General features: G+C 42.2%; 1 protein-coding gene across 1 annotated transcript in view; it reads left to right on the top strand.

Moving 5' to 3' along the window:
* The window catches only part of LOC126249152 (glutamate receptor U1-like), a 162983-nt gene that overhangs the window by 22179 nt on the left and 112856 nt on the right, over positions 1–27948 (top strand). The window contains 1 exon segment of the mRNA XM_049950807.1: positions 17508–17641. Coding sequence (XP_049806764.1) covers positions 17508–17641 — 134 coding nt within the window.

Raw genomic sequence — 27948 nt, 5'->3', positions numbered from 1 at the left:
TCGCTCGCTGACATTCAATACTGACACCAGTTTCCTCAGCGATTGCCCCGGGTCCTCCAAAATCAGTGCCTGAGCCTTTTGGATGACTGCCGCAGTTTGGACACGTCTTTCCTTGAATGAGGTTTCTTCGCCGAGTTAGCGGAACCTTCCCTTGACTTCTCCGAAGTATTGTACTTGGCCACAATGTCGTAAGGCAACCGGCCTTGCTGCAGTGGATACACCGGTTCCCGTGAGATCCCAGAAGTTAAGCGCTGTCGGGCGTGGTCGGCACTTAGATGGGTGACCATCCAGGCTGCCATGCGCTGTTGCCATTTTTTGGGGTGCACTCAGCCTCGTGATGCCAATTGAGAAGCTACTCGACCGAATAGTAGCGGCTTCGGTCAAGAATACCATCATAACTGACCCCACGCCCCTCCTATCCGCATCCTCCACTGAGGATGGCACGGCGGTCAGATGGTCCCGGTAGGTCACTCGTGGCTTGAAGACGGAATGAGTGTAATGTCGTAAACAGTTGATCTCTGGTTCCCGAAGAATCGAACTATTTCAGTACTCGCCCAGCGAGAAGGCTTTCGATAATCGCGGCTCTTCGGTTGTACTCCGCACGTGTCTGTTAACATCACGGCCATTTTGAGGATCTGACTGTTTAGTAGATGCCTATGGCTTTCAGGAACGGCAATCGCGACCTCCGGCGGAACTACGATATGGCGGGAAATTCAAATTGAAATTTGTCCGGATTTAACCGCCGCACCCTGTAGATGTCCTTCGTGGATTACTTTTCGGAGACCCCCGTATTTTGCCTTCCAGTGTCTGCAGGCCAAAGGAAAAAAGGGTGATTTTACCGTATTAATCTATGTAATACTTCATATGTGTGTCAATAAACAGACTAGCTTCTCGACTTTAAAAATGGGGACGGAATTTCGAGATTATACTGCGATCGAGTAACTGCAACAACAGTATCAGCAATAGCTTCAGTTGATGCTAGAATAGAAAAACATCAAAGGCAGCAACGTCAAAAACAATATCAGCAACAGTCATAACTGATGGCAGAACAACATAAGCGATAAATGCAACTGCAGTAACAACAAAAGGAGTTACTCCACCAACAATTGGGACAGCCACCACAATTGCAAAGGCAGCGGAACCTTCTGGCGACCCAACAACCAAACCGGCACGCAAGTCAGAGGGCCATAGACACGGGTTCCCAGGTAGATGCTGTGTTTCTTGACTTCCGTAAGGCGTTCGATACAGTTCCCCACAGTCGTTTAATGAACAAAGTAAGAGCACATGGACTATCAGACCAATTGTGTCATTGGATTGAAGAGTTCCTAGATAACAGAACGCAGCATGGCATTCTCAATGGAGAGAAGTCTTCCGAAGTAACAGTGATATCAGGTGTGCCGCGGGGGAGTGTCGTAGGACCGTTGCTATTCTCAATATACATAAATGACCTTGTGGATAACATCGGAAGTTCACTGAGGCTTTTGGCGGATGATGCTGTAGTATATAGACGGGTTGTAACAATGGAAAATTGTACTGAAATGCAGGAGGATCTGCAACGAATTGACGCGTGGTGCAGGGAATGGCAATTGAATCTCAATGTAGACAAGTGTAATGTGCTGCGAATACATAGAAAGAAACATCCTTTATGATTTAGCTACAATATAGCAGGTCAGCAACTGGAAGCAGTTAATTACATAAATTATCTGTGAGTAGGCATTAGGAGGGATTTAAAATGGAATGATCATATAAAGTTGATCGTCGGTAAAGGAGATGCCAGACTTAGATTCATTGGAAGAACCCTATGGAAATGCAATCGGAAAACAAAGGAAGTAGGTTACAGTACACTTGTTCGCCCACTGCTTGAATATTGCTCACCAGTGTGGGATCCGTACCAGATAGGAGATAGAGAAGATCCAACGGAGAGCAGCGCGCTTCGTTACAGCATAATTTAGTAATCGCGAAAGCGTTACGGAGATGATAGATGAACTCCAGTGGAAGACTCTGCAGGAGAGACGCTCAGTAGCTCGCTACGGGCTTTTGTTGAAGTTTCGAGAACATACCTACACCGAGGAGTCAAGCAGTATATAGCTCCCTCCTAAGTACATCTCGCGAAGAGACCATGAGGATAAAATCAGAGAGATTAGAGCCCACACAGAGGCATGCGACAATCTTTCTTTCCACGAAAAATACGAGACTGGAATAGAAGGGAGAACCGATAGAGGTACTCAAAGTACCCTCCGCCACACACCGTCAGGTGGCTTACGGAGTATGGATGTAGATGTAGATGTAGAAGTCAACGAGGCTACAAGTTTGGAAAGGAATTTCTTCGTTGTCTGCGCCGATACCTCGCAGACGTAAACATAGCAGAGTTGAAGGTTCAACGACCTATGCAATGGTCTAAACCTGAAAATTGTTTTGTTCAAGTTGTCGCTGTTAGAGATTCAGCGATTGTTTAAATTTGACAAATTACGTATTTTACTACAGTCATACTGTAGTCGAAAGAGTTATGTAGTGTCACCCCGTCTGAAATTACATGCACATGAAAAACAACCAATTAACCAGTATTTATGACCTTGGGAACACATATTCACTTGTGATAACTCGAAATGCAAGAAATCATAATTAGATTCGCTCACTCGAGATGTTTTGATACGTTATAAGTTAGCACAATACATCCCTAGCGAGGAATTACAATTCCCGAATCTCACTATTAAAGAAGTTTTAGAAACAGCAAGGTCGTTCAAGATTCCACAAGCAGCAAAGCTGTTTATTCAGGCTCCTCTGTATAAACACGGCATTCGGCCTCGTCTATGACGGTGTCCTCGTCAGAGTGATTCTCAGCCTTCGCAAGAGCTCCGCAACAGCGACGTTTTATTCCTTCGGGTGAATATTTTCCAGACACATGAGACATTCACCACCGAGCAACGTGTGTAAAGTGCAGACGGCAGGCGCATTGCGCCTTAATGTGACACCGGAGTCGTTACTGCTCATGGCCGCCTATTACATACTCAGAAAGCGTGGACATAAGCAACTGCAAGTCCTAACAGCCGGGATCACACCGTACACCGCACGCCGCTAGGGATAACGATAAATATGACCATCGTCGTGCTCGACTTTCGCTTTCAGATAAACATCGGCGCGTCACCTTCACTAAATAACATTTTAAATTATTATTTTGGTTCATCAACGTTGTGGCGGTCTTCTCAGAAGTTAGTCGGTTACGCAAACAACCGCATTTCACTAAGAGAAACACTCTCAGCGGACGTAGTCTGCGAACAGGGGAAGCAGTAGCTTAATATCCCAGTAATATATTGCTTAGAGTGAAAAACTACTTCTGGTTAGCTAACTTCGAGGAATATAATTTCTAATCACAGATTCTGCAGATCTAGTATCAGACTCGTTTTTTCCTTTTCACTCTTTGGACGAGCTATGCCTCAAGTTCGATTTCGTATTCGTTCCAGGATTTGGCCAGATAACAGAATCCACAGCAAACAAAATTTTTACTAGTTAGTAGTGAATGGTTTCTTGCAGCCACAGACCATACCGTTCCCCCTGAAGCAGACAGTGGACACCGAAGTTCAACGCGTAAATCGGAACACAGGTGTTGATACAGCAGATTTTTGGTTGAGTGTGTTTTATGTGACGATCTGAGGGCAGAACTGTATCTCCCACATCACCCACCCTCTGTTCTTAATGACAATGAGGCGAGTGTCGTTCGTGTTTTAGGGTTTTATGTGTTACCAGGGTCCTTTTCTAAATTCTGGACGTGAGATTTTAGTGTGTCGGAGAGTGACTTGGTCACTCTGAGTCACCCAGCCGCATAATCTGGCTCCTCTGAAATGTGTCTGTATTGCTATTTTTTACTTTATTTTGCCTAGTTATTCTGCTATGTTTTATTTGCATTTTAAGGATGGTCTTTGAAGGATCTCTAGACGTCAGTGCTGTATTTTCAGTCTTGTTTGTTGATACATCTTGGCTTTAAAATTCATTATCTTTTAATTGAATTTCATCTTCGTCGTCTTTGTTCCATGCAAGGATGCTACTGACCTCACTGTTTAGCATACTGAAACACTAAATACTAATTAATTAAGCGTAAAACAGCAAGGCGTTATACATGGTAAAGCTGAACTTCACCGACAACGTTTGGGGATAACGCACCAGCTGTCGCCGGTGAATTGAAGTGCAAACATCAGCGGTATACACTGTGTGTCTTATTTGGAAACAAGTTTGTTCCATTTACTCCTGGTACTTGCTCTTGACAACAACAACTCTCACTTTATTCTTTGATACCAAGCTTTCATTCTGTGCTACTCGGTTTTGTCTCGGGGCAACTCTGCCATGATCATGACGATCGGCATTTTGGACAATATCTGCAAGGGAACAGTTCTGCATTTGTCACGTACCATACTGTGCACTGACAGAACAGATTAAACACACTATGACAAATATATCTATTGAGCCAGAGGTGCATTCAAGTTCTAAGGCCTCCGATTCTTTTCTAATTAACTACTCACCTGAAATCGATGAAACTGGCGTTTCTTCTCGACGTAATCGCCCTGCAGACGTACACATTTTTGACAACGCTGACGCCATGATTCCATGGCAGCGGCGAAGGCTTCTTTAGGTGTCTGTTTTGACCACTGGAAAATCGCTGAGGCAATAGCAGCACGGTTGGTGAATGTGCGGCCACGGAGAGTGTCTTTCATTGTTGGGAAAAGCCAAAAGTCACTAGGAGCCAGGTCAGGTGAGTAGGGAGCATGAGGAATCACTTCAAAGTTGTTATCACGAAGAAACTGTTGCGTAACGTTAGCTCGATGTGCGGGTGCGTTGTCTTGGTGAAAAAGCACACGCGCAGCCCTTCCCGGACGTTTTTGTTGCAGTGCAGGAAGGAATTTGTTCTTCAAAACATTTTCGTAGGATGCACCTGTTACCGTAGTGCCCTTTGGAACGCAATGGGTAAGGATTACGCCCTCGCTGTCCCAGAACATGGACACCATCATTTTTTCAGCACTGGCGGTTACCCGAAATTTTTTTGGTGGCCGTGAATCTGTGTGCTTCCATTGATCTGACTGGCGCTTTGTTTCTGGATTGAAAAATGGCATCCACGTCTCATCCATTGTCACAAACGACGAAACGAAAGTCCCATTCATGCTGTCGTTACGCGTCAACATTGCTTGGCAACATGCCACACGGGCAGCCATGTGGTCGTCCGTCAGCATTCGTGGCACCCACCTGGATGACACTTTTCGCATTTTCAGGTCGTCATGCAGGATTGTGTGCACAGAACCCACAGAAATGCCAACTCTGGAAGCGATCTGTTCAATAGTCATTCGGCGATCCCCCAAAACAATTCTCTCCACTTTCTCGATCATGTCGTCAGACTGGCTTGTGCGAGCCCGAGGTTGTTTCGGTTTGTTGTCACACAATGATCTGCCTTCATTAAACTGTCGCAACCACGAACGCACTTTCAACACATCCATAACTCCATCACCACATGTCTCCTTCAACTGTCGATGAATGTCATTTGGTTTCACACCACGCAAATTGAGAAAACGAATGATTGCACACTGTTCAAGTAAGGAAAACGTCACCATTTTAAGTATTTAAAACAGTTCTTATTCTCGCCGCTGGCGGTAAAATTCCTTCTGCCGTACGGTGCTGCCATCTCTGGGACGCATTGACAATGAACGCAGCCTCATTTTAAAACAATGCGCATGTTTCTATCTCTTTCCAGTCCAGAGAAAAAAAATCGGAGGCCTTAGAACTTGAATGCACCTCGTATTCTGCGTTTTGTTTTGTACGTTTTAGTGGCTGCATGTTACAGACTTTTTCATGATTCTGAAGGTATTTTCACAGAAACAAAAGTAATTGGGGTAACAAACCGAATAAATCATAATTAAATTATTACTCTGTACGAACCTATGGAGACCACGGATCCATTGTATCAAAATACTAAGAAAATATCCCTGGAGTACCTCCGAAATTTTGTTGGTGGAGTTCACAAGTCACCATGTAGAGTTTTTGTGTTAGAACCAGTTTCCAACCCTTGTAGTAAGGCTTAAGAAGCGATCGTGACGATTTTAAGTTTACAGTTAATGAACAAGTTACCATCATGCTTATGTGATTGCTCACCCCGAAGAGCCGCTGCCCATGCTCGCTAGTGGAGAATTTTTCTCAAAAATAAGTCTATCAGTTGTATACTCACAAATGCCTCTAGAAGACTAATCCCAAACTTGGCAGCAAAAAAGTCCTATTCGTTCTTCGTCGTTACAAAAAATTACCTTTGATGGTAGCTAGTGCACAGGTGTTGTTTCAACGATATTGAGATCAATAACTCAGTGCAGCCATGTGTTAACTTCCTAGAAGACATCATCGTCACATACGTAAACTTACAAGAGCATTTTGAACCATTGTGATCTGCACTGGAAGACTAATTAAGGGCCCATCTTCGGCATCTGTCAAGGTATTGTAAAATTTCGTTTAGGATGAGTTTCTTAGAATCCAATTAGCCGCAGTACAGGGTTATAATGCATCGTTCACAGAAATATTCATACTTTAGATACAACAGCTGACCGACCCTGCAATATTTTAGGTCTGTAATCGCTTCATTTTGTTCATCCATTGAATGTGTGAATCAGTAGATTTCATAACATTAGGTGAATAGATTCAATCCAAATTGAGAAATGTTAGGAGCGAAAAGCAATGGAATTATTTTAAACTTGTCGATTATGAGACGCTCAGTCTAACACTGTTTTTGGTTTACGCAAGGGGCGAATAACGGAAAATTAAAGTGACTTTTTTTCACTCACTTTCGTCATCTTTCTTTGCCATAGAATCCAGCGGCAAGTATTTCTGTTTTAATTGAAAGAAAACATTTCAAAATTCATATTCTTTCTTTTCAGCGCCTTTCCGTTTCTGTCCCTTCGACGATTGGTGACAAGAGCGCTCAGAGCTTTTTCTCCTCTAGCAATTCCACATTTCTTCTTCCGGATAATTTTATCTCAGGGAGCCTCCACGCACTATTTAAAACAAAATACTACGCATTATTCTTCAATGAAAGCTGTAGTCCCAGCTATAGAAGGAACCAACTCGGTCATGTAATTGGGTAGACTCACGATCAGGTTCAAAGTACTGCTCGTTGGTACCTCACAGAACGAGCAGAAAAGTCATCACAGAAAACTGCCTTCGCCGATAAACGCCTCAGTTTTTCATTTAAAGTCGTTAAATTCACTGACTCTGAGAAGTGGCAAAAAGCGACAGCGGCAGTGGAGAAGGTATAAGAGCTGGAAGGCATAAGGAGGCATCCTCTGTATATGTGCGTAGATTCTGAGTTGTGCAGGGAGGGGACTCGACATTCTAATATCACCAAAATCGCAAATATTGACGCCTGTATGCTGTACTAATTGATTGTGAAAGGAAATGTAATAATTATTGAAAGGAATTACTTAATCCACATGACAAGTAATCATTTAATATTTTTTCAGGATGTACAGTATCAAAACAATTTAATTTACATTGACCAGTGCACAACACTGCATCAAATGATGGATCATTAAAGGACTACTAATATTAGTTTTACAACTGCCAGATGTGCAGACCAGGAGAAAGGCGGGAGATGCAAAGGAAATGTAAATGTGTTCCTCTCCGATTGTCGGGGCTGTAAGCTCGTATAATCAGATAATATCAAAAACCTAACAAGAGCAGGCATTGCCTGCAGGTCGAGCGACTGTTAAAACTAAGTTCTTGAAGACAGCCATAAGTCGCACTATATAGCCACTCAGCTGCGTATCGACTCAAATAATGGAACGGAGAGACTCTCTTTGTAGATCCGACGCAAGATATTTTCTAAAGATGACCGAATCCCTCCCCAAATAAAAAATACAAACTGCGACTTGTGGCAGTTTTCAAGAACTTAATATCAAAAACAACTGCAAAGATTGTCGTATTATGACTGCTGGATGGTTAGCCATGCCTGAAAAGGAAGTCTTTTTTTTCTTTATTATCATTTTTAAACCTCAAACAAAACTACGCCGCTCTTCAGCCACAGACAATACATTCAATACAAGTGGAGACATCGAAAAACGAAACAACACGGTGGATAGACAACAGTAGACACACAAATTTAAAATACATGAAGTCGTTCACAGGTGCAGCGTCCAACTAAAAACGTTCAGCACTCGGACACTAACAGAGACGACAGAAATGGCACACGTGAACGAAGGAGCACAAATGACGAAACACTGAATCACTAACACGATGGCACACACAAAACACTGGCGACGATCTCGAGCGCGCGAATGTTCACTGTACGTGTACAAGTCTGGGGACTTGCCAAAAAGAGGAAAAGGTGGGGGAGGAGGAAGACGGGAGGGTTTAGATGCCAGTGGCAGAGGAGATGGGAGGGGGAGGAAAGAAGGTAGGGGGGTAGGGGAAGCCCGATAGGGAGGGAGAAAGAGAGGAGGGAGAGAAGGGAGAGAGGGTGCCCTTGGGAAAAAAACACAGGGTGTGGTAGGTTCAAAAATGGCTCTGAGCACTATGGGACTCAACTGCTGAGGACATTAGTCCCCTAGAACTTAGAACTAGTTAAACCTAACTAACCTAAGGACATCACACACATCCATGCCCGAGGCAGGATTCGAACCTGCGACCGTAGCGGTCTCGCGGTTCCAGACTGCAGCGCCAGAACCGCGCGGCCACTTCGGCCGGCAGGGTGTGGTAGGGGAGGATCAAAGTTGGTAGGAGGGGTAGATGGAGGGGATGAGGGCATCATCAGGGAGGGGGAGTTGGTGGAAGGCACTTTGGGCGAGGGTCGAGGGTATGGAGAGTGGAGAGATGGAGAGCAGGTGGGACGTGGGAATAAAGGCGCGGCAGTGGACGGGGGTGCGAGAGGATGGGAGAGACAAGCAGGTGAGGTGGATCAAGTATACAGCAGGTGTAAGGATCTGTATCCGTTCAAAAGGAAGTCAAAATTATTTATGAGAAGTCAAAATCATTTATGAGAAGTCAAAATCATTTATGAGAAGTCTGCGTGAGCATTTCATGTGGGAAAAGCATCACGTCTCATGAAACAAATCTGAAATCCATTGATGAACTAAGAACCAGAAATTTGCTGGGGTTACGGAAATTTATCTAATGAAAGGTTCACGTATTAGAGTGAGCAAAGCGAAATCGAACCTAAACCGCAGTCTGTAGCCCCGTGCTTCCCATCTAGCAGTCAGCATCACCTATGAATTCAGCGCTGCCGCCTATCGGGATCCGAATTCTGCTAAGTCCAGCTGTGGTAATCAGAAGGCTGCTTCACATCAGCCTCGCGCCGGCGGTAATTTACGCCTAATGTTGACTTCCTTCTTCTTCTGAAACTAAAAACAGAATTTTCCCTGCCACATACTACCCGAAATCCAAAGCGATTCTGGTCGTATGTGAAGTATGTTAGCGACAAGAAACAATCAATGCCTTCTCTGCACGATAGCAATGGAGATACCATCGAAGACAGTGCTGCCAAAGCAGAGTTACTAGTCTTCCGAAATGCCTCCACGAAAGAAGACAAAGTAAATATTCCAGAATTCGAATCGAGAACAGCTGCCGACATGAGTAACGTAGAAGTAAATATCCTCGGAGTACTGAAGCAACTTAAATCACTTAATAAAAGCAAGTCTTCTGGTCCAGACTGTATACCAATTACGTTCCTTTCCGAGTATGCTCATGCATTAGCTCCATACTTAACCATCATATACAACCGTTCGCTCGACGAGAGATCCGTATCCAAAGACTGGAAAGTTGCATAGGTCACACCAATGTTCAAGAAAGGTAGTAGGAGTAATCCGCTAAATTACAGGACCGTATCGTTAACGTCGATATGCAGCAGGATTTTAGAACATATATTGTGTTCGAACATAACGAATTACCTCGAAGAAAATAGTCTATTGACTCACAATCAACATGGGTTTAGAAAACATCGTTCCTGTGAAAGACAACTAGCTCTCTGTTCACATGAAGTGCTGAGTGCTATTGACAAGGGATTTCAGATCGATTCCGTATTCCTGGATTTCCGGAAGGCTTTTGATACTGTACCACACAAGCGTCTCGTAGTGAAATTGCGTGCTTATGGAATATCGTCTCAGTTATGTGACTGGAATTGCGATTTCCTGCAGAGAGGTCACAGTTCGTAGTAATTGACGGAAAGTCACCGAGTAAAACATAAGTGATTTCTGGCGTTCCACAAGGTAGTGTTATATGGGAGACAATCTGAGCAGCCGTCTTCGGTTGTTTGCAGATGACGCTGTCGTTTATCGACTAATAAAGTCATCAGAAGATCAAAACAAACTGCAAAACTATTTATAAAAAAATATCTGAATGGTGCGAAAAGTGGCAGTTGACCCTGAATGACGGAAAGTGTGAGGTCATCCACATGAGTGCTAAAAGGAACTCGTTAAACTTCGGTTACACAATAAAACAGTCTAATCTAAAAGCCGTAAATTCAACTAAATACCTAGGTATTACAGTTACGAACAACTTAAGTTGGAAAGAACACACAGAAAATGTTGTGGGGAAGGCTAACCAAAGACTGCGTTTTATTGGCAGGACACTGCCTACACTACGCTTGTTGGTCCTCTTTTAGAATACTGTTGCGCGCTGTGGGATCCTTACCAGATAGGACTGACCGAGTACATCGAAAAAATTCAAAGAAAGGCAGCACGTTTTTATTAGCGCGAAATATGGGAGAGAGTGTCACAGAAATGATACAGGATTTGAGATGGACGTCATTAAAAGAAAGGCGTTTTTCGTTGCGACGGAATCTTCTCACGAAATTCCAATCACCAACTTTCTCCTCCGAATGCGGAAATATTTTGTTGACACCGACTTACATAGGGAGGAACGGTTCATTCTTCCCGCGCGCTATACGAGATTGGAATAACAGTGAATTGTGAAGGTGGTTCGATGAATCCTCTGCCAGACACTTAAATGTGATTTGCAGAGTATCCATGTAGATGCGGATGGGTCTACGTAAGAAATGGGCAGTTCGTTAGCTGGCCAATGGCGTAGCGAGAATAGCTGCTGCGTCAGTTGGAAGATTGAGGGTTTGCAGTTTATCTTCCCACCACGTTAATTTTTCTTGTCTGTCCAGCAGGATAGAGAGAAGCAGAAATCCTGACCTCCACTCATAGAACTCGGACGGAAGATTACCATGTAAGACCAGAGAGAGGGGACAGAGACTGAGGGTGCGAGCGCTTGTTCGTGTCACGCAAAGTCTGGAGTCCACTTGACGGAGGAATTCGGTCTTTTCTTAAATAATCTTGCGTCAGATCTACAAAACGAGTCTATCCTTCCATTATTTGAGTCGATATGTGGCTGAGTGCCTGTATAGGGAAAAATTATTTGTTTTACCAATCCCTCTCCTAGCGCTGGACGCGACACCGCTGCCTCTCAGTATATTTACTCCTTAATGAAATTAGTCCTAAATAATATATCTCTTTTTCCAACAAACAGCTCAATTCATACATACAATACCAGGAACAAAAATGATATACAAAAGGACTTAAAAGCAGTTACTTTAGTTCAAAAAGGGGTCCACTACTCTGGAATACTCACCTTCAATAATTTGCCAGCAAACATAAAAAATTTAGTTACAAAGATCAGTTTAAAAGGAGCCTGAAAGAATTACTAGTGGCCAATCCCTTCTACTCAATTGACGAATTTTTTAATAAAAACAAATGATGTGTTGTATATATTCATACTATTAGTATTGTTATTTCAGCTTATATATATTTATTAAGTTTTCAAATTTATACTGACTTATATATATATATATATATATATATATATATATATATATATATATATACTGGGTGAGCAATAAGTCAGTATAAATTTGAAAACTTAATAAATCACGGAATAATGTAGATAGAGAGGTAAAAATTGACACACATGCTTGGAATGACATGGGGTTTTATTAGAACAAAAAAAAAAAAAAAGCTATTGCTGACGCGTGAAAGATCTCTTGCGCACGTAGTTTGGTGATGGTCGTGTTCTCAGCTGCCACTTTCGTCATGCTTGGCCTCCCAGGTCCCCAGACCTCAGTCCATGCGATTATTGGCTTCGGGGTTACCTGAAGTTGCAAGTGTATCGTGATCGACCGACATCTCCAGGGATGCTGAAGGACAACATCCGACGCCATTGCCTCACCATAACCCCAGACATGCTTTAAAGTGCTGTTCACAACATTATTCCTCGACTACAGCTATTGTTGAGGAATGATGGTGGACATATTGAGCATTTCCTGTAAAGAACATCATCTTTGCCTTGTCTTACTTTGTTATGCTAATTATTGCTATTCTGATCAGATGGAGCGCCATCTGTCGGACATTTTTGGAACGTTTGTATTGTTTTCGGTTCTAATAAAACCCCATGTCTTTTCAAACATGTGTGTCAATTTGTATCTCTCTATCTACATTATTCCGTGATTTATTCAGTTTTCAAATTTATACTGACTTTTTGATCACCCAGTATATATATTGACATGTTCCACATCCACGAGGATCTCCTCAGCACGGATCTATGGAACGAAAAACTAAACTAATCTAATCTACAGAACACTCCCATTGTCAGTGGACAGAGAGATGCTTAACAGCCATCTGGCGCCTCGACAAAGCACAGCTGAAAGGTTACTTTCCTGTTCGGTTGTAGGCCACTCACACTGAAAACGTGTAGAGGTGTCCTGCCAAATGCTGGCCCCGCAGCTCTGTGGGGCGACATCCCTCTCCCTTCGCAAGAAACTTGCTACAGCCCGAGTGATTGATGTGGTCCCTCCTCCTCCTTCGTAAGGAACTTGCTATGGCCAGAGTGACTGCTGCAGCCCCTCCTCCCTCTCTGCAAGGAACTTGCTACTACCAGACCAACAAATGCACCTCCAAAAATGGTTCAAATGGCTCTGAGCACTATGGGACTCAACTGCTGTGGTCATCAGTCCCCTAGAACTTAGAACTACTTAAACCTAACTAACCTAAGGACATCACACACATCCATGCCCGAGGCAGGATTCGAACCTGCGACCGTAGCAGTCGCACGGTTCCGGACTGCGCGCCTAGAACCGCGAGACCACCGCGGCCGGCAAATGCACCTCCTTATCCCCCTTAATAAGGAACTTTCTATGGCCAGAGCGACTGATGCAGCCCCTCCTCCCTCTTTGCAAGGAGCTTGCTATGGCTGGAGCAACTCATCTCCCCCACCCCTATCGCAAGGATCTTGCTGTGCCCAGAACAACTGATGCAGCCCCACCTACCCCTTTGCAAGGGACTTGCTGTGGCCAGAGTGACTGATGCAGCCCCCTCCCCTCTTCACAAGGAACTTGCTATGACTAGAGTGACTGCTGCGTCTCCCCCCTCCCTCTTCGCAAGGAACTTGCTACAGCCAGAGACTATCTTTTGGCTGAGACTAAATCCCAACACTTACGATATTTATGAATTTTAAATTGAATAATAAAACTAACAAGAGCTGCTCGTACTGTGTTTTGGCATGGAAATCCATCTACATTTAAAATCAGAGGGTAGAAAAAGTAGAATCTCATACATCGATCTTCAGCAGCTGGAACTTTATCCATGTTTTCCAAAACAATGTGTATGCTACGAACAAAGCAACAGATACCACTAACTGTAAGAATTGCAAGTAATTTCTACATCTACATTCATACTACGCAAGCCACCCATCGGTGTGTGGCGGAGGGCACCTTACGTACCACTGTCATTGCCCCCCTTTCCTGTTCCACTCGCGTATGGTTCGCAGGAAGAACGACTGACGGAAAGCCTCCGTGCGCGCTCGAATCTCTCTAATTTTACATTCGTGATCTCCTCGGGAGGCATAAGTAGGGGGAAGCAATATAATCGATACCTCATCCAGAAAAGCACCCTCTCGAAACCTGGACAGCAAGCTACACCGCGATGCAGAGCGCCTCTCTTGCAGAGTCTGCCACTTGAGTTTGCTTAACATCTCCGCAACACTATCACGCTTACCAAATAACCCTGTGACGAAAAGGGCCGCTCTTCTTCGGATCTCCTCTGTCAACACGACCTGGTACGGATCCCACACTGATGAGCAATACTCAAGTATAGGCCGAACGAGTGTTTTGTAAGCCACGTCCTTTGTTGATGGACCACATTTTCTAAGGACTCTCCCAATGAATCTCAACCTGGCACCCGCCTTACCAACAATTAATTTTATATGATCATTCCACTTCAAATCGTTCCGTACGCATACTCCCAGATATTTTACAGAAGTAACTGCTACCAGTGTTTGTTCGGCTATCATATAATCATACAATAAAGGATCCATCTTTCTATGTATTCGCAATACACTACACTTGTCTATGTTAAGGTTCAGTTGCCACTCCCTGCACCAAGTGCCTATCCGCTGCAGATCTTCCTGCATTTCTCTGCAGTTTTCGAACGCTGCAACTTCTCTGTATACTACAGCATCATCCGCGAAAAGCCGCATGGAACTTCCGACACTGATAATGTGAATAATTCTCGCCACGTTCAGTGCTTACACGTTTCGTTTATACGTTTTCCCACAGCTACACTACCCTCACAATGCTGGGAACATGCAATGAATATGTACTGTTCGATGATGAATCGCTAGGCGATTTTAAAAAGGTAATGGAAAATAAAAATTGAATAACAAACGAAAAGGCGACCCGTTGCAGTAATTTGTGGAAAACTTCCGCAACTGCTTTTGGTGATAATTATATTCCCACCCAGTTAGAGAGGCCAGTAATCAAACAAATGGCATAAATAGAGACTGCTCTCAATGCAACGACCTGACTAGCAACTTAGTATGAACATTACAAAGGACACACAATGTGCTTAGGAAATATTTTACGTTTGATAGGACCCGCAGCGTAGCACATATCATATATGAAAGTAAAAGGTCAAGACCAGCTGCAATAACGTTTACATTCTTTAGGGCAGCGGTTTTGGCTATACTGTCATTCCCAAATAACGTCTAGTTCGATGTGACTTCTCTGTTGCATCTCCCACTCCCCTCAGTGTCGAGATCCTCCATCCATTATTTGCACACCTCTGACATTTCTTTAACATTTTCTGACTGTTTGTAAAATGAAAAGTCCAGACTAGCTGCAATAGCTTTAATATTCTTTAAGACAGCTGGTTCGCTTACTTTTCGTTTACGAAACAGTTACACTACTGGCCATTAAAATTCCTACACCACGAAAATGACGTGCTACAGACGCGAAATTTAACCGACAGGAAGACGATGCTGTGATATGCAAATGATTAGCTTTTCAGAGCATTCACACAAGGTTGCAGCCAGTGGCGACAATTACAACGTGCCGGCATGAGGAAAGTTTGCAACCGATTTCTCATACACAAACAACAATTGACCGGCGTTGCCTGGTGAAACGTTGTTGTGATGCCTCGTGTAAGGAGGAGAAATGCGTACCATCACGTTTCCTACTTTGATAAAGGTCGGATTGTAGCCTATCGCGATTGCGGTTTATCGTATCGCGATATTGCTGCTCGCGTTAGTCGATATCCAATGACTGTTAGCAGAATATGGAATCGGTGGGTTCAGGAGGGTAATACGGAATGCCGTGCTGGATCCCAACGGCCTCGTATCACTAGCAGTCGAGATGACAGGCATCTTATCCGCATGGCTGTAACGGAGCGTACAGCCGCGTCTCGATCCCTGAGTCAACAGATGGGGACGTTTGCAAGACAACAACAATCTGCACGAACAGTTCGATGACGTTTGCAGCAACATAGACTATCAGCTCGGAGACCGCGGCCCTGGTTACCCTTGACGCTGCATCAGAGACAGGAGCACCTGCGATGGTGTACTCAACGACGAACCTGGGTGCACGAATGGCAAAGCGTCATTGTTTCGGATGAATCCAGGTTCTGTTTACAGCATCATGATGGTTGCATCCGTGTTTGGTGACATCGCGGTGAACGCACATTGGAAGCGTGTATTCGTCATCGCCATAATGGCGTATCACCCGGCGTGATGGTATGGGGTGCCATTGGTTACACGTCTCGGTCACCTCTTGTTCGCATTGACGGCACTTTGAACAGTGGACGTTACATTTCAGATGTGTTACGACCCGTGGCTCTACCCTTCATTCGATCCCTGCGAAACCCTACATTTCAGCAGGATAATGCACGACCGCGTGCTGCAGGTCCTGTACGGGCCTTTCTGGATACAGAAAATGTTCGACTTCTGCCCTGGCCATCACTTTCTCCAGATCTCTCACCAATTGAAAACCTCTGGTCAATGTTGGCCGAGCAACTGGCTCGTCACAATACGCCAGTCACTGCTCTTGATGAACTGTGGTATCGTGTTGAAGCTGCACGGGCAGCTGTACCTGTACACACCATCCAAACTCTGTTTTACTCAATGCCCAGCCGTATCAAGACCGTAATTACGGCCAGAGGTGGTTGTTCTGGGTACTGATTCCTCAGGATGCATGCAGCCAAATTGCGTGAAAATGTAATCACATGTCAGTTCTAGTATAATATATTTGTCCAATGAATACCTGTTTCTCATTTGCATGTCTTCTTGGTGTATCAATTGTAATGGCCAGTAGTGTAGAAAATGTTAAAGAAATGTCGGAAGTGTGCTAATTATGGAAGAAGGAACTCGATACTGAGAGGAACGGGATTGATGTATCTACTCCAGCGAAAAATAAGAATGTAAGGAAGGAAAGAAGATTAGTGCTTAACGTCCCATCGACTACCGGGTCGTGAAAAAGAGCACAAGCTCGGACTGGAGAAGGATAGGGCATGAAATTGGCTGTGTGTTTTACGTCGAAACCACCAAGGAATTTGCCTTAAGCGATTTAAGGTAACCACATAAAACTTAAATCTATATAGGCGGACAGGAATCTGAATCACCGCACCCCTGAGTGCGAGTCCGGAGAGAAGAAGCAACGTACGCAGAATAAGCGCTCCATTGACCATGCACATAAACGTGACATTAGGCAGCAATTAGTACAACACTTTGATGAAAATAAGGAGACACTAACTCACCGAAAGCTTCACGATTTTGTTACAATGAATTGGACTTCCGAGTTAGGAAAAGAACATCCAGAAAAATTATTCCATCTAGAGGATGCGGTTTTAAAAGCGCCAGATTTAAAGAGTGACGATGTGGAAACGGCAAAATATCGTTGTGAAATGAGGGTACTAGGTTTTATTTTCTCCAAAAAAATTAAACGCCAGAATTGAAAAGGCCGTTTATTTAGGCAAACATTGTACTATGAGATACCAAGATGAGAATGCGAGGAGAACAAGCAAAGGGTCAAATAACGTTTAATAGTTGTTACACTTTTAATGCATAACGCCACTCCACTTGTAAAGATATCGGAGACGACACTGTTGCTGGTACCTCTGCTATTTTTCTTGGGCATGAAACACGACGGAGCCACCATCTTTAATTGTATCTCATTTTGTCTTCTTGGATGATACTTCCCGTCTCCTGTTTCCTTTGTATTGTCGAAGCTGTTGTTCAGCTTATTTGTTCACAATGTTTCACTTTTCTTTGATTTTTATGCCATGTGAATCCCTTTGTATCCACTTACCACGTTTACCCTGTTTGCAAGTGGAAGGCCTGTAGCAGTCGAAAAATACGTGCCGTCAGAGAACGTATGGAAATGCTGAAAGTCAGTGAACGAAGTGCAAATTGTAATCAATGTAAGTAGGCTGTTTAGGTTTTTATGTTGGTAACGCCACGTAGCGCTCTGTTTGAAAATAACTGACTGTACTGTGTGCAGTCTGTGGCTGGTTGGCATTGTTGGAATATTCGCTATTGTAGTGTTGGGTAGTTGGATGTGAACAGCGCTTAGCGTTGTGCAGTTGGAGGTGAGCCGCCAGCATTGGTGGATGTGGAGAGATGCCAGAGTTTTGAGAGGTTGCTATAAGCGGACGACCTGGACGTGTGTCCGCCAGAAGAAGGAAATTTAAAGATGGATGTCATGAATTGATATATATTGGTCTTCAGTCCTGAGACTGGTTTGATGCCGCTTTCCATGCTACTCTATCCTGTGCAAGCTTCTTCATCTCCCAGTACCTACTGCAACCTACATCCTTCTGAATCTGCTTAGTGTATTCGTCTCTTGGTCTCCCTCTACGATTTTTACCCTCCACGCTGCCCTCCAATACTAAACTGGTGATCCCTTGATGCCTCAGAACATGTCCTACCAACCGATCCCTTCTTATAGTCAAGTTGTGCCACAAACTTCTCATTTCCCCAATCCTATTCAACACTTCCTCATTAGTTATGTGATCTACCCATCTAATCTTCAGCATTCTTCTGTAGCACCACATTTCGAAAGATTCTATTCTCTTCTTGTCCAAAATATTTATCGTCCATGTTTCACTTCCATACTTTCAGAAACGACTTCCTGACATTTAAATCTATACTCGATGTTAACAAATTTCTCTTCTTCAGAAATGCTTTCCTTGCCATTGCCAGTCTACATTTTATATCCTCTCTACTTCGACCATTATCAGTTATTTTGCTCCCCAAATAGCAAAACTCCTTTACTATTTTAAGTGTCTCGTTTCCTAATCTAATTCCCTCAGCATCACCCGACTTAATTCGACTACATTCCATTATCCTCGTTTTGCTTTTGTTGATGTTCATCTTATATCCTCCTTTCAAGACACTATCCGTTCCGTTCAACTGCTCTTCCAAGTCCTTTGCTGTCTCTGACAGAATTATGATGTCATCGGCGAACCTCAAAGTTTGTATTTCTTCTCCACGAATTTTAATACCTACTCCGAATTTTTCTTTTGTTTCCTTCACTGCTTGCTTAATATACAGATTGAATAATATCGGGGAGAGGCTACAACCCTGTCTCATTCCCTTCCCAACCACTGCTTCCCTTTCATGTCCCTCGACTCTTATAACTGCAATCTGGTTTCTGCACAAATTGTAAATAGCCTTTCGCTCCCTGTATTTTACCCCTGCCACCTTCAGAATTTGAAAGAGAGTATTCCAGTCAACATTGTCAAAAGCTTTCTCTAAGTCTACAAATGCTAGAAACGTAGGTTTGCCTTTCCTTAATCTAGCTTCTAAGATAAGTCGTAGGGTCAGTATTGCTTCACGTGTTCCGATATTTCTACGGAATCCAAACTGATCTTCCCCGAGGTCGGCTTCTACTAGTTTTTCCATTCGTCTGTAAAGAATTCGCGTTAGTATTTTGCAGCCGTGACTTATTAAACTGATAGTTCGGTAATTTTCACATCTGTCAACACCTGCTTTCTTTGGGATTGGAATTACTATATATATATATATATATATATATATATATATATATATATATATATATATATAAAATGATGTTTGAACACTATTAAGTTAAATACATTGTTTGTTCTCCATCAAAGTCTTTCATTTGCTAACTATGCCTATCAGTGGTTAGCACCTTCAGTAGTTAGAATCTTTTCTTTAGCTGGCAGTATTGACGCTCGCTGTATTGCAGTAGTTCGAGTAACGAAGATTTTTGTGAGGTAAGTGACTCATGAAAGGTATAGGTTACTGTTAGTCGGGGCCATTCCTTTGTGGGGATTATTGAAAGTCAGATTGCGTTGCGCTAAAAGTACTGTGTGTCAGTTTAGTGATGATCAGAATAGGTAAAGAGAGAAATGTCTGATTACGTTCAGTTTTGCTCAGCTGTTTGAAAAACAAATAACGTAAGAGGTTTACCAGCACAGTAATACATAATTTTCCAAGGGGACGTTTCACCATCTCGGCAGCCATCCGTCAGTGCTATGGCACTGGCCTTGCGCCAGCCGCTAACTCTTTCGGCCACCAGTGTGTACACGTTGCTACAAATGCTACAAACACAATTCATTATCCTTTCGAGGATTTGGTACTTCATTATCTCTTCAAGTATGTGTTTTACTCTCAATAATTTGCCAAATAGAAAACACGTCAGTAATAAATTTCTTTTCTATCCCATAAACTATTGTTATGTAACTGGCAATTTAGTGCAAAATAATCTGTATAGTAAGCCAGAAGAGAAATTATTCAGCAATGTACAGGAAGTTAATAAATGTTCCAGGATCCTCCGAGTGTAATCCTGACAAGGAAAGGACCAATCTTCCGTATCAGAGGTTATTTCGGTGAAGTGTGGAAAGCCCTGGAGACACATCTGGCTTTTAGGTATGTAATTATCCTTCCTTTAATTTTCATAGTTGGATACACACGCTTGGAATTATATGTGTCCTGAGCGTAATACAGTAAATTACAATTCACTGCTGAAGAAACGAAGGCAGGGAAATAGTGACGTGCAGTATTCCATGATATTCGGTGGGATGTTTGTTTTAATAAAAATAGAAGTCAGGAAAACTATAGTCACATGTAGTCATTATTAACCTTTTCTCCATGGCTTCACTTGTATATACGTTCAGCACATATGCCTTACACGTCTCCTCTTCCCCACACTCTGTATCCATCCCTTCCTCACCCCAGCTATCTGTTCACCTTATCCTCCCACCTCTGTCTCTACATCTCTCTTCCCCACTCGGTGTGTCTCTTCACCTTCTCATCACCCCTCTCATCTACCCTGCATCCTGTCTCTGACCATATCTTTATACTCTGGTTTCTTTCCAGCTTCCTATCCCCCTCTTCCTTTTCCAACTGCCCATTACACATGTACACCTTCTGCTTGTCTCCTGCACCTCCCCTCACTCCCCCTCTCCTTGATCTTCTCCTTCTGCTGCTCTGTCTCACTTGTGATCCTCTTTCTGTCCATCTCATCCTCCTCCACCACTCTGTTTCTGTCTATCTTCTCTTCCCTCCCATCTCTGTCCATTTGCTGCTCCTTCCCCAACTCTCTCTGCCCAGCTCATCCTCCCCTTCTCCCTGTCCATACTCTCCTCCCTTACACAGTCACTCTCTTTGTCCACCTCCTCCACACACTCTCACGTACTGCCCCCTACTCCCTACCCATTTCCTTCTGCCCCCCTTGCCCTACACCTCCTCCTCCGTACCTCACGCTATGCATCTTCTCCAATAACCTCTTCTATTCACCTCTTCTTGCCCCTCTCTCCTTACGGATCTCCTCCACCCCCTGTCACTATTCATCTGCTTCTCTCCTCTCTTTGTCCCTCCAGGCTTCCCCCTCTCCCTATCGATCCCCTCCTCCCTCTCTCCCCATCCAGCTCCCCCTCGCCCTCTCTTTGCCCCCTCTCTGTCCCTCCACTCCTGCTGGCCTCTCTGTCTATCCCCTCCTGCCCCACTTTCTCTCTATCCATCCCACCCTGCCCCAGTCTCTGTCCATCCATCGTCTATTCTTCTCAAGCTTCCCCATTCATGTCCAACTGCGTGTGTAGTCCCTACAAAATAGGTTTTTGAAGCAGGCCACTAACACTCCCTGTCTTGCAGGGCACCCTACACATATGGGACTGGTAAATTCTTTCTTGTCCATGACATGTAGGCTGCCTTACAAAGCAGTCCAGTAAGGCAGGCCAATACTGTTACCAAAGAACACATGTGTTGTGCTGTGCAGCCATATGTCAGGGGCAAATCTCTGCTCCTAATGTATCTGGAAAGTTATAAATCCCAAAGTGCTGATACTCATGAAGTATGCCGTTTTTGTGCTTATTTTGGCTAAAATCGATCCAGGGATTTGGAACAAGGTCCAGGACACGCATACTTACTCTCTGTTTTATACATAGATAGAGGACTAGCAACTTGCCCCAGTTTTGCATGGATGGCACTAAGTATCCATGGTGGGATGATTTTCCATAGCAGTAATAAATTATATTCATAAACCTTCCTCATGAATCAGTCTATCTATCAATGAAAACTGCTTCAGAATCCCTACATTAGTTCCTGAGATTAGAAACCGCATGAAGGCAGAAAAAAGCGGCAAGAACTTTAATTTATAACATATATAAGTAAGTATAGATTTTGGTCAAGGTTCAGTGCTCTTTGGAGTAATGGTGCCTGGTTACAAGTTGTCCTGCCAGACTGCCCTTCTGTTATTGACCAGCTCGTAGCTCACCACAAGATGTCACCCAGAACACAAATTAAGTACAATACTTATAAAAATACATACATTACACACTCATTACTATAATTCCGAATTATGTACACAAACAGTCTTCGTGATTCTGTTAAAAATCAGGTGGGGTGTTTCATTTTTAATATGTATAGGAAAAGTGCATTACTCAAATACATTATTGCACATTTTACAGCATAGAAAACGGCAAATAAAACAATTACCGCAGAATTAGACAAAAAATTCACACAAATGCAAACAATCGCCTTCAAATTTTTGTGTTGTAACCCAACAAACTACGGAGGTCTCTGTGGCGACCCATGTAGAGTGTGGAGACAAAAATCGATGCTATGTCGGTGGCCAAAAACTTAGTTGAGAGGGAAGGCTACAACTGCAGATAATGTAAGCTTAAGTCAGTACAAATGAGCAAATCCAGAATCGTCGTAAACAACCACATCCACAATCAGAAGGCAGATTCAAAGTACAGGTCAAGAAGGTGAGTTAACAGTATTTGCAGACTGACTTGCTGAGGCTTAAATAACAAAACATCAACTACTTATCCAGCTTTATTTAAATAATTAAGATTTCCTCTACTGAGGTCGGATAGCCACTCTTCAGCCACTGGATAGTGTAATGTTCAGATGTAGACTAAGATTTTAAAAAGTTGAAATAGGTGATCATGTTTTTTGGTAAATTAATGGTGGTGTGATGTACATTCTCTTCATTATGAGGATGATATGATGGCAGTTCCAGGTACCTGTGAGTAGGGACTGGGGTGTAGGAATCACAGGAAAGAATTTTATATGTAAGAGGATTTTTGTATGTCTATATGGGAAAGAACTAATGGGTGATATGTAGGTGTTAGAAGAGGAGTGTGATGACAGCTGGGCAAGGAAATGGTGAGTTAGAGCCATCATTTATAGTGCAAAGGGTAGATTTCAAGAATGAATTCATGGTCTTGGAGAGGAAGGCCTTGCCACTATGCTGGAGAGGACATGGAGCATTTGGAAATGAATGGAAGGTGAGTAGCGTCGATGGAAAAGCAGCAGCAGACCAGAGTTGCAAAGGATGGGGGAGACTATAGGGGTTGGGACTAACGTCAGTGGGAGATGTAGGACAGGCGAAGATGTTCTGTGTTTGAGGAGAGTTCGTACTGGATATAGGTATGTGAAGGTAGTTGGTTACAGAAAGCTAGGCAGAGTGCATGCTGTTCAGGAATTTGAAGTAAGTGATAATACTTGGGAGGAGTGGAAGTCCATACTACATAGCATAGGTAAGGTTTGGATAGATGAGGATTTTCAAATGGTTCAAATGGCTCTGAGCACTATGGGACTTAACATCTGTGGTCATCAGTCCGCTAGAACTTAGAACTACTTAAACCTAACTAACCTAAGGACATCACACACATCCATGCCCGAGGCAGGATTCGAACCTGCGACTGTAGCAGTCACGCGGTTCCGGACTGAGAGCCTAGAACCGCGAGACCACCGCGGCCGGCGATGCGGATTTTGTATGTATGGATGATGATCATAGAATGTAATCCCCATGTTCAGCAGGTTAGTAGTTTTAGTCTACTGTGGGCTTCCCTTTGTTTGGTTTGTACATAAGGATACATGAACAGAAAACATGTTCCAAAATTCTACAAAAGATTGTGGTCAACAATATATGGGTACAGTTCGACAACTCTTCTTAAAAATCTGAATGACCTTATAAGAGTACTGCTCAGTTAATTGCTGGATTATTAGTGAAAATAAAGACTAACATGCCCTGACTTGGAAAAGCTATGCCTTTAATACCCAAAGTTTTGACTTATGCTTCTAATTTAGGAATGCAGTATGACTAAAACAGGATAAAAGAAAGTTAACTGAACAGTTAATACTTACTTTAGGAGTGCAAAAATTAATAAGGAGCTTAGCAAGAGAAAACTGAATCTATGTGAAAAGAAGAAATCATCTCTTGTGCCTCAGCAAATATGAAAGTGCTTGAGGAACATGGTTTGTAGCCATATACCTTGCAATGGTAATGTGAGCCCCATATGGTACTAATAACATTCAAATATCATGTACCTAAATTATACATTTATGTAGAACAAAGCACAGTGACTCTGCCACCTGCATCACCATCAGACCGGAGGATGTTGTAATTTCACTTGGCCAAAAGAATCATGAGGTATTTTACAAAAATTTAACACACTGCAAAAAAACAATAAAACCCAACTATATTTAATTACAATAATTCAGTTAACATATAGAATGTTACATTGTCAGCCTTACAAATTAAAAATATCCATCACATTTATGGAAGGCAACGATTTACTTTTGCAAGTATTTATTTTATTGTTATTGTGCTTTAACTTTTCTTGCGGTATAAGAAGCACATTTAGATAATGTTGAACTTAAAGAAAAAATTCTAACTTGATGTAGAATCATAATGAATGTAAAATACAATTTACTTATTTTTGGAAGCATTGCATGTAGAAATTTTTTTGGCTTTTTCCTCCCCTAAATTATTTCTTAACTTCGACCAAACAAACCCATATGCAGAATACAATATCTCAGTGGATTCAGTGCTGGCAGGACAAGAAATTAGACTTTCAACAGTAGCTCCACTATCTTCCATCATTTGTTTGGATGGAACTGTGCCACAATTGCATCAGAAAACGTAGTGACAAGAACATAATCAGAATCAGCAATCTTAAAAAACATAATACTGGCAATCCGCTCTGAATCCACCAGTCATTGTTCTGTACTCTCTTCTTATTCAGAAGTTAATCGGCTCCCACTGAATCTTGGATGTAACGTACTAGCAAGTTAGTAAAAGGATTTTATTACTTCTTTCTTCCGTTTTTCAATTACTTCTTATAGGGTCCTGGAGTAGACGAGATCAGAACAACTGATATCCTTGTGAGAGCCAGCCATGACGACACTATTCCATGTGGTGTTCAAGATGTCTGAGACATGCGAAATACCCTAAGACTATAATAAGAATGTAATAATTCTAATTCCAAAGAACACAGTTGCTGACAGGTTGTGAAAATTACCGAACTATCTGTTTAATAAACGATGTTTGCAAAATACTAACGTGAACTCTCTGTGGAAGAAAGGAAAACCTGGTAGAAGCCGACCTCAGGGAAGATCAGTTTGGATTCTGCAGAAATGTAGGAACACAAAAGGCAATAGTGACCCTGAAATTTATCATAGAAGATAGATTAACGAAAATGGAAAACTATGTTCATAGCATTTGCAGACTAGAGAATTTTTTTACACATTGATTCAAATACACTTTTTAAAATTTTAAAGGTAGCAGGTGTAAAATATAGGGAGCAAATGGCTATTTACAACTTTTACAGAAACCAGACTTTAGTTATAAGAACCAAGGAGCATGAAAGAAAAGCACTGGTTGAGAAAGAAGTGAGACAGAGTTGTAGCCTATCCCTGGTGTTATTCAATCTGTACATTCAACAAGAAGTAAAGGAAACCAAAGGAAAATTAGGTAAAGGAATTAAAGTTCAGGTAGAAGAAAAATACACTTTGAGGTTTTGCCGATGATATTGTAATGTAAAAGGACTTTGAAGAGCTTCTGGATGGAATAGACTGTTTTGAAATGAGGATATAAGATGGCCATCAGCAAAAGCAAAGCGACGGCAATGGAATGTAGTCGAATTAAATGAAGTGGCTCTAAAAAATTAGATTAGATGATTTTTGCATTTATCAGTAAATCAACTGGTGCTGGCCGACGTAGAGAAGATTTAAAGTGTAGACTGGCAATGGCAGAAAGGCATTTCTAAGGTTAAGAAATTTGCTAACAACAAATATAGTTTTAAGTGTTAGGAAGTCTTTTCTGAATGTCTTTTTTTGGAGTGTAGCCTTGTATAGAAGTGAAATGTGGACGATAAACAGTTTGAACAAGAAGAGAATAAAATCTTTTGAAATGTAGCCCTACTGTAGAATACTGAAGACTGGACTGGTAGATCATACAACTAATGAGGAGGTACTGAACAGAAGTGGGAGACAAAAAAATTGTTGCACAACTTGACTAAAAGAAAGGATCAGTTATAGGACACATTCTGAGACATAAGGGGACATTGGTATAGTATCTGAGTGAAATGTGGGTGAGAGGGAGACTACAAGATGAATACACTAAGCAGATTTGAAACGATTTAGGTTGCAACAATTATTCGAAGATGAAGAAGCTTGCACGGGATAGAGTGGCATGGGGAGTTGCATTAAACCAGTCTTCAGACTGAAAAACAACAAACAACCAGGATTCTCTATACGAGCTTTCAAAAAGGTCGATCCACAGTTCAAGGTATCCGCTAGAAGAAGATCCAGGATGCTGCAAACCTCTAACAGTTGTTGGAGAAGATGACTGGCATTTTCATAAATTATAAAATTATCCAAGATTTTGCTAATTTTATCAGGAACTTTTTCAGAGTGCTCTGTTACAGTTAGCTTGAATAAATTAATCATGCGAATTTAAACTTAAGTATTTAATTTTCAAGATATGAAACATTCCAAAAATCCTATTAAACCAATAAAACCCAATTAAACCCATTAAAATGTTTTCTCAAATGAGGTCAATGTTTACCTTACTTGTTGAAAAATCATCCAATATTCAGAGTTATGAATGTGTGCCTTCGTGTGAAATGCACTAAGAAAATTTATAAATGTTTCAATTGCTGTCCAGAGCCACACTGCTGTTACGGTCACCGGTTTGTATCCTGCCTCACGCATGGACGTGTGTGGTGTCCTTAGGTTAGTTAGGTTTAAGTAGGTCTAAGTCTAAGTGACTGATGACCTCAGATGTTAAGTACCATAGTGCTTAGAGCCATTTGAAACATTTTTCAATTCCTGAAGGCAAAAGCTGCATTTTGCATTGTGCAATCTTATAATGGTTGCAGAGTACAAGACATGCTAATGTGTCTTAGTAACAAATAAGTGGTCAGTGGATCTGATGAGCAATAAAATTTGATTGTAAACTCAGATACATTATTTTAGAAAAGAAGATAAATGAAGTAATAGAGGTGCTTGTAGCAGATGAGTAACACATGACATGGAACGTTCCAGTATGCAATAACACTGAATACATTAAGTTCCTTGCAAGTCGTAAATTATTTAGAAAGTGTCATTGACACGCTGAGTGACCAAGTTAGTAAATGTAATACCATTTGAGTTAATTGATTCCAGGAGGATTCTTTACTAAGTCGATACCTAATACCCTCAGAAAGAAACAAAGAGTCTGCGGCCACATGTGGAATGCAATTCAAAGCAATTTATCAAACAGAATCACAGAAAAGTTAACCATGAAATACATATACATCATGAATCACTTATGAAATCGTATTGGAGATATGCCTCGCCTGCATGCAATCCAACTACATCATACTATCTCACCATACAATAAATTCAGCGACCAACAGCGGGATTCAATCCAAGCATGTCTTACCTTAACTACAAAATACAGAAAATAAATATTCAAACGCAAAGTGCCTACATTTCTTGTGAGCAAGCATTGTTTTCATTGGCCTTTTCATCCTGAAGTGCAAAGGATACTTTCCATAAACCCCACAGACTAATCTCCAAATATAAGAAGTTGTTGTAGTCGACAGTGGGCACATATTCACATCTCTGAAGTAATCCTGCGATAATTAACACGAAATAAGTCAAATAAAAAAATGACTACTGAAAGGTACAATTTTACAGCCAACCGTCAACCTGCACATTTTTCCAATTCTAGTCGCCTTTGCCCAGTTAAACATTTTAGTGGTCACTTATCTCAATATCTGTACTTTTGCTGTGTGTGCGACAATGGGAAGGAGGATTCTTAGTGCAATCTTCCTCAGTGAATCAATTTTGGAAAAGTGAATGTAGTATTTAAGCTTTTTCTCCGTTATCCTCTGCTTCAGGGCCATTAAGTGACTAGATCAGGAA

This window comes from Schistocerca nitens, chromosome 3 (assembly GCF_023898315.1).
Source record: "Schistocerca nitens isolate TAMUIC-IGC-003100 chromosome 3, iqSchNite1.1, whole genome shotgun sequence".
Classification (NCBI taxonomy): domain Eukaryota; kingdom Metazoa; phylum Arthropoda; class Insecta; order Orthoptera; family Acrididae; genus Schistocerca; species Schistocerca nitens.
This window is presented reverse-complemented; position numbering and strand designations above follow the sequence as displayed.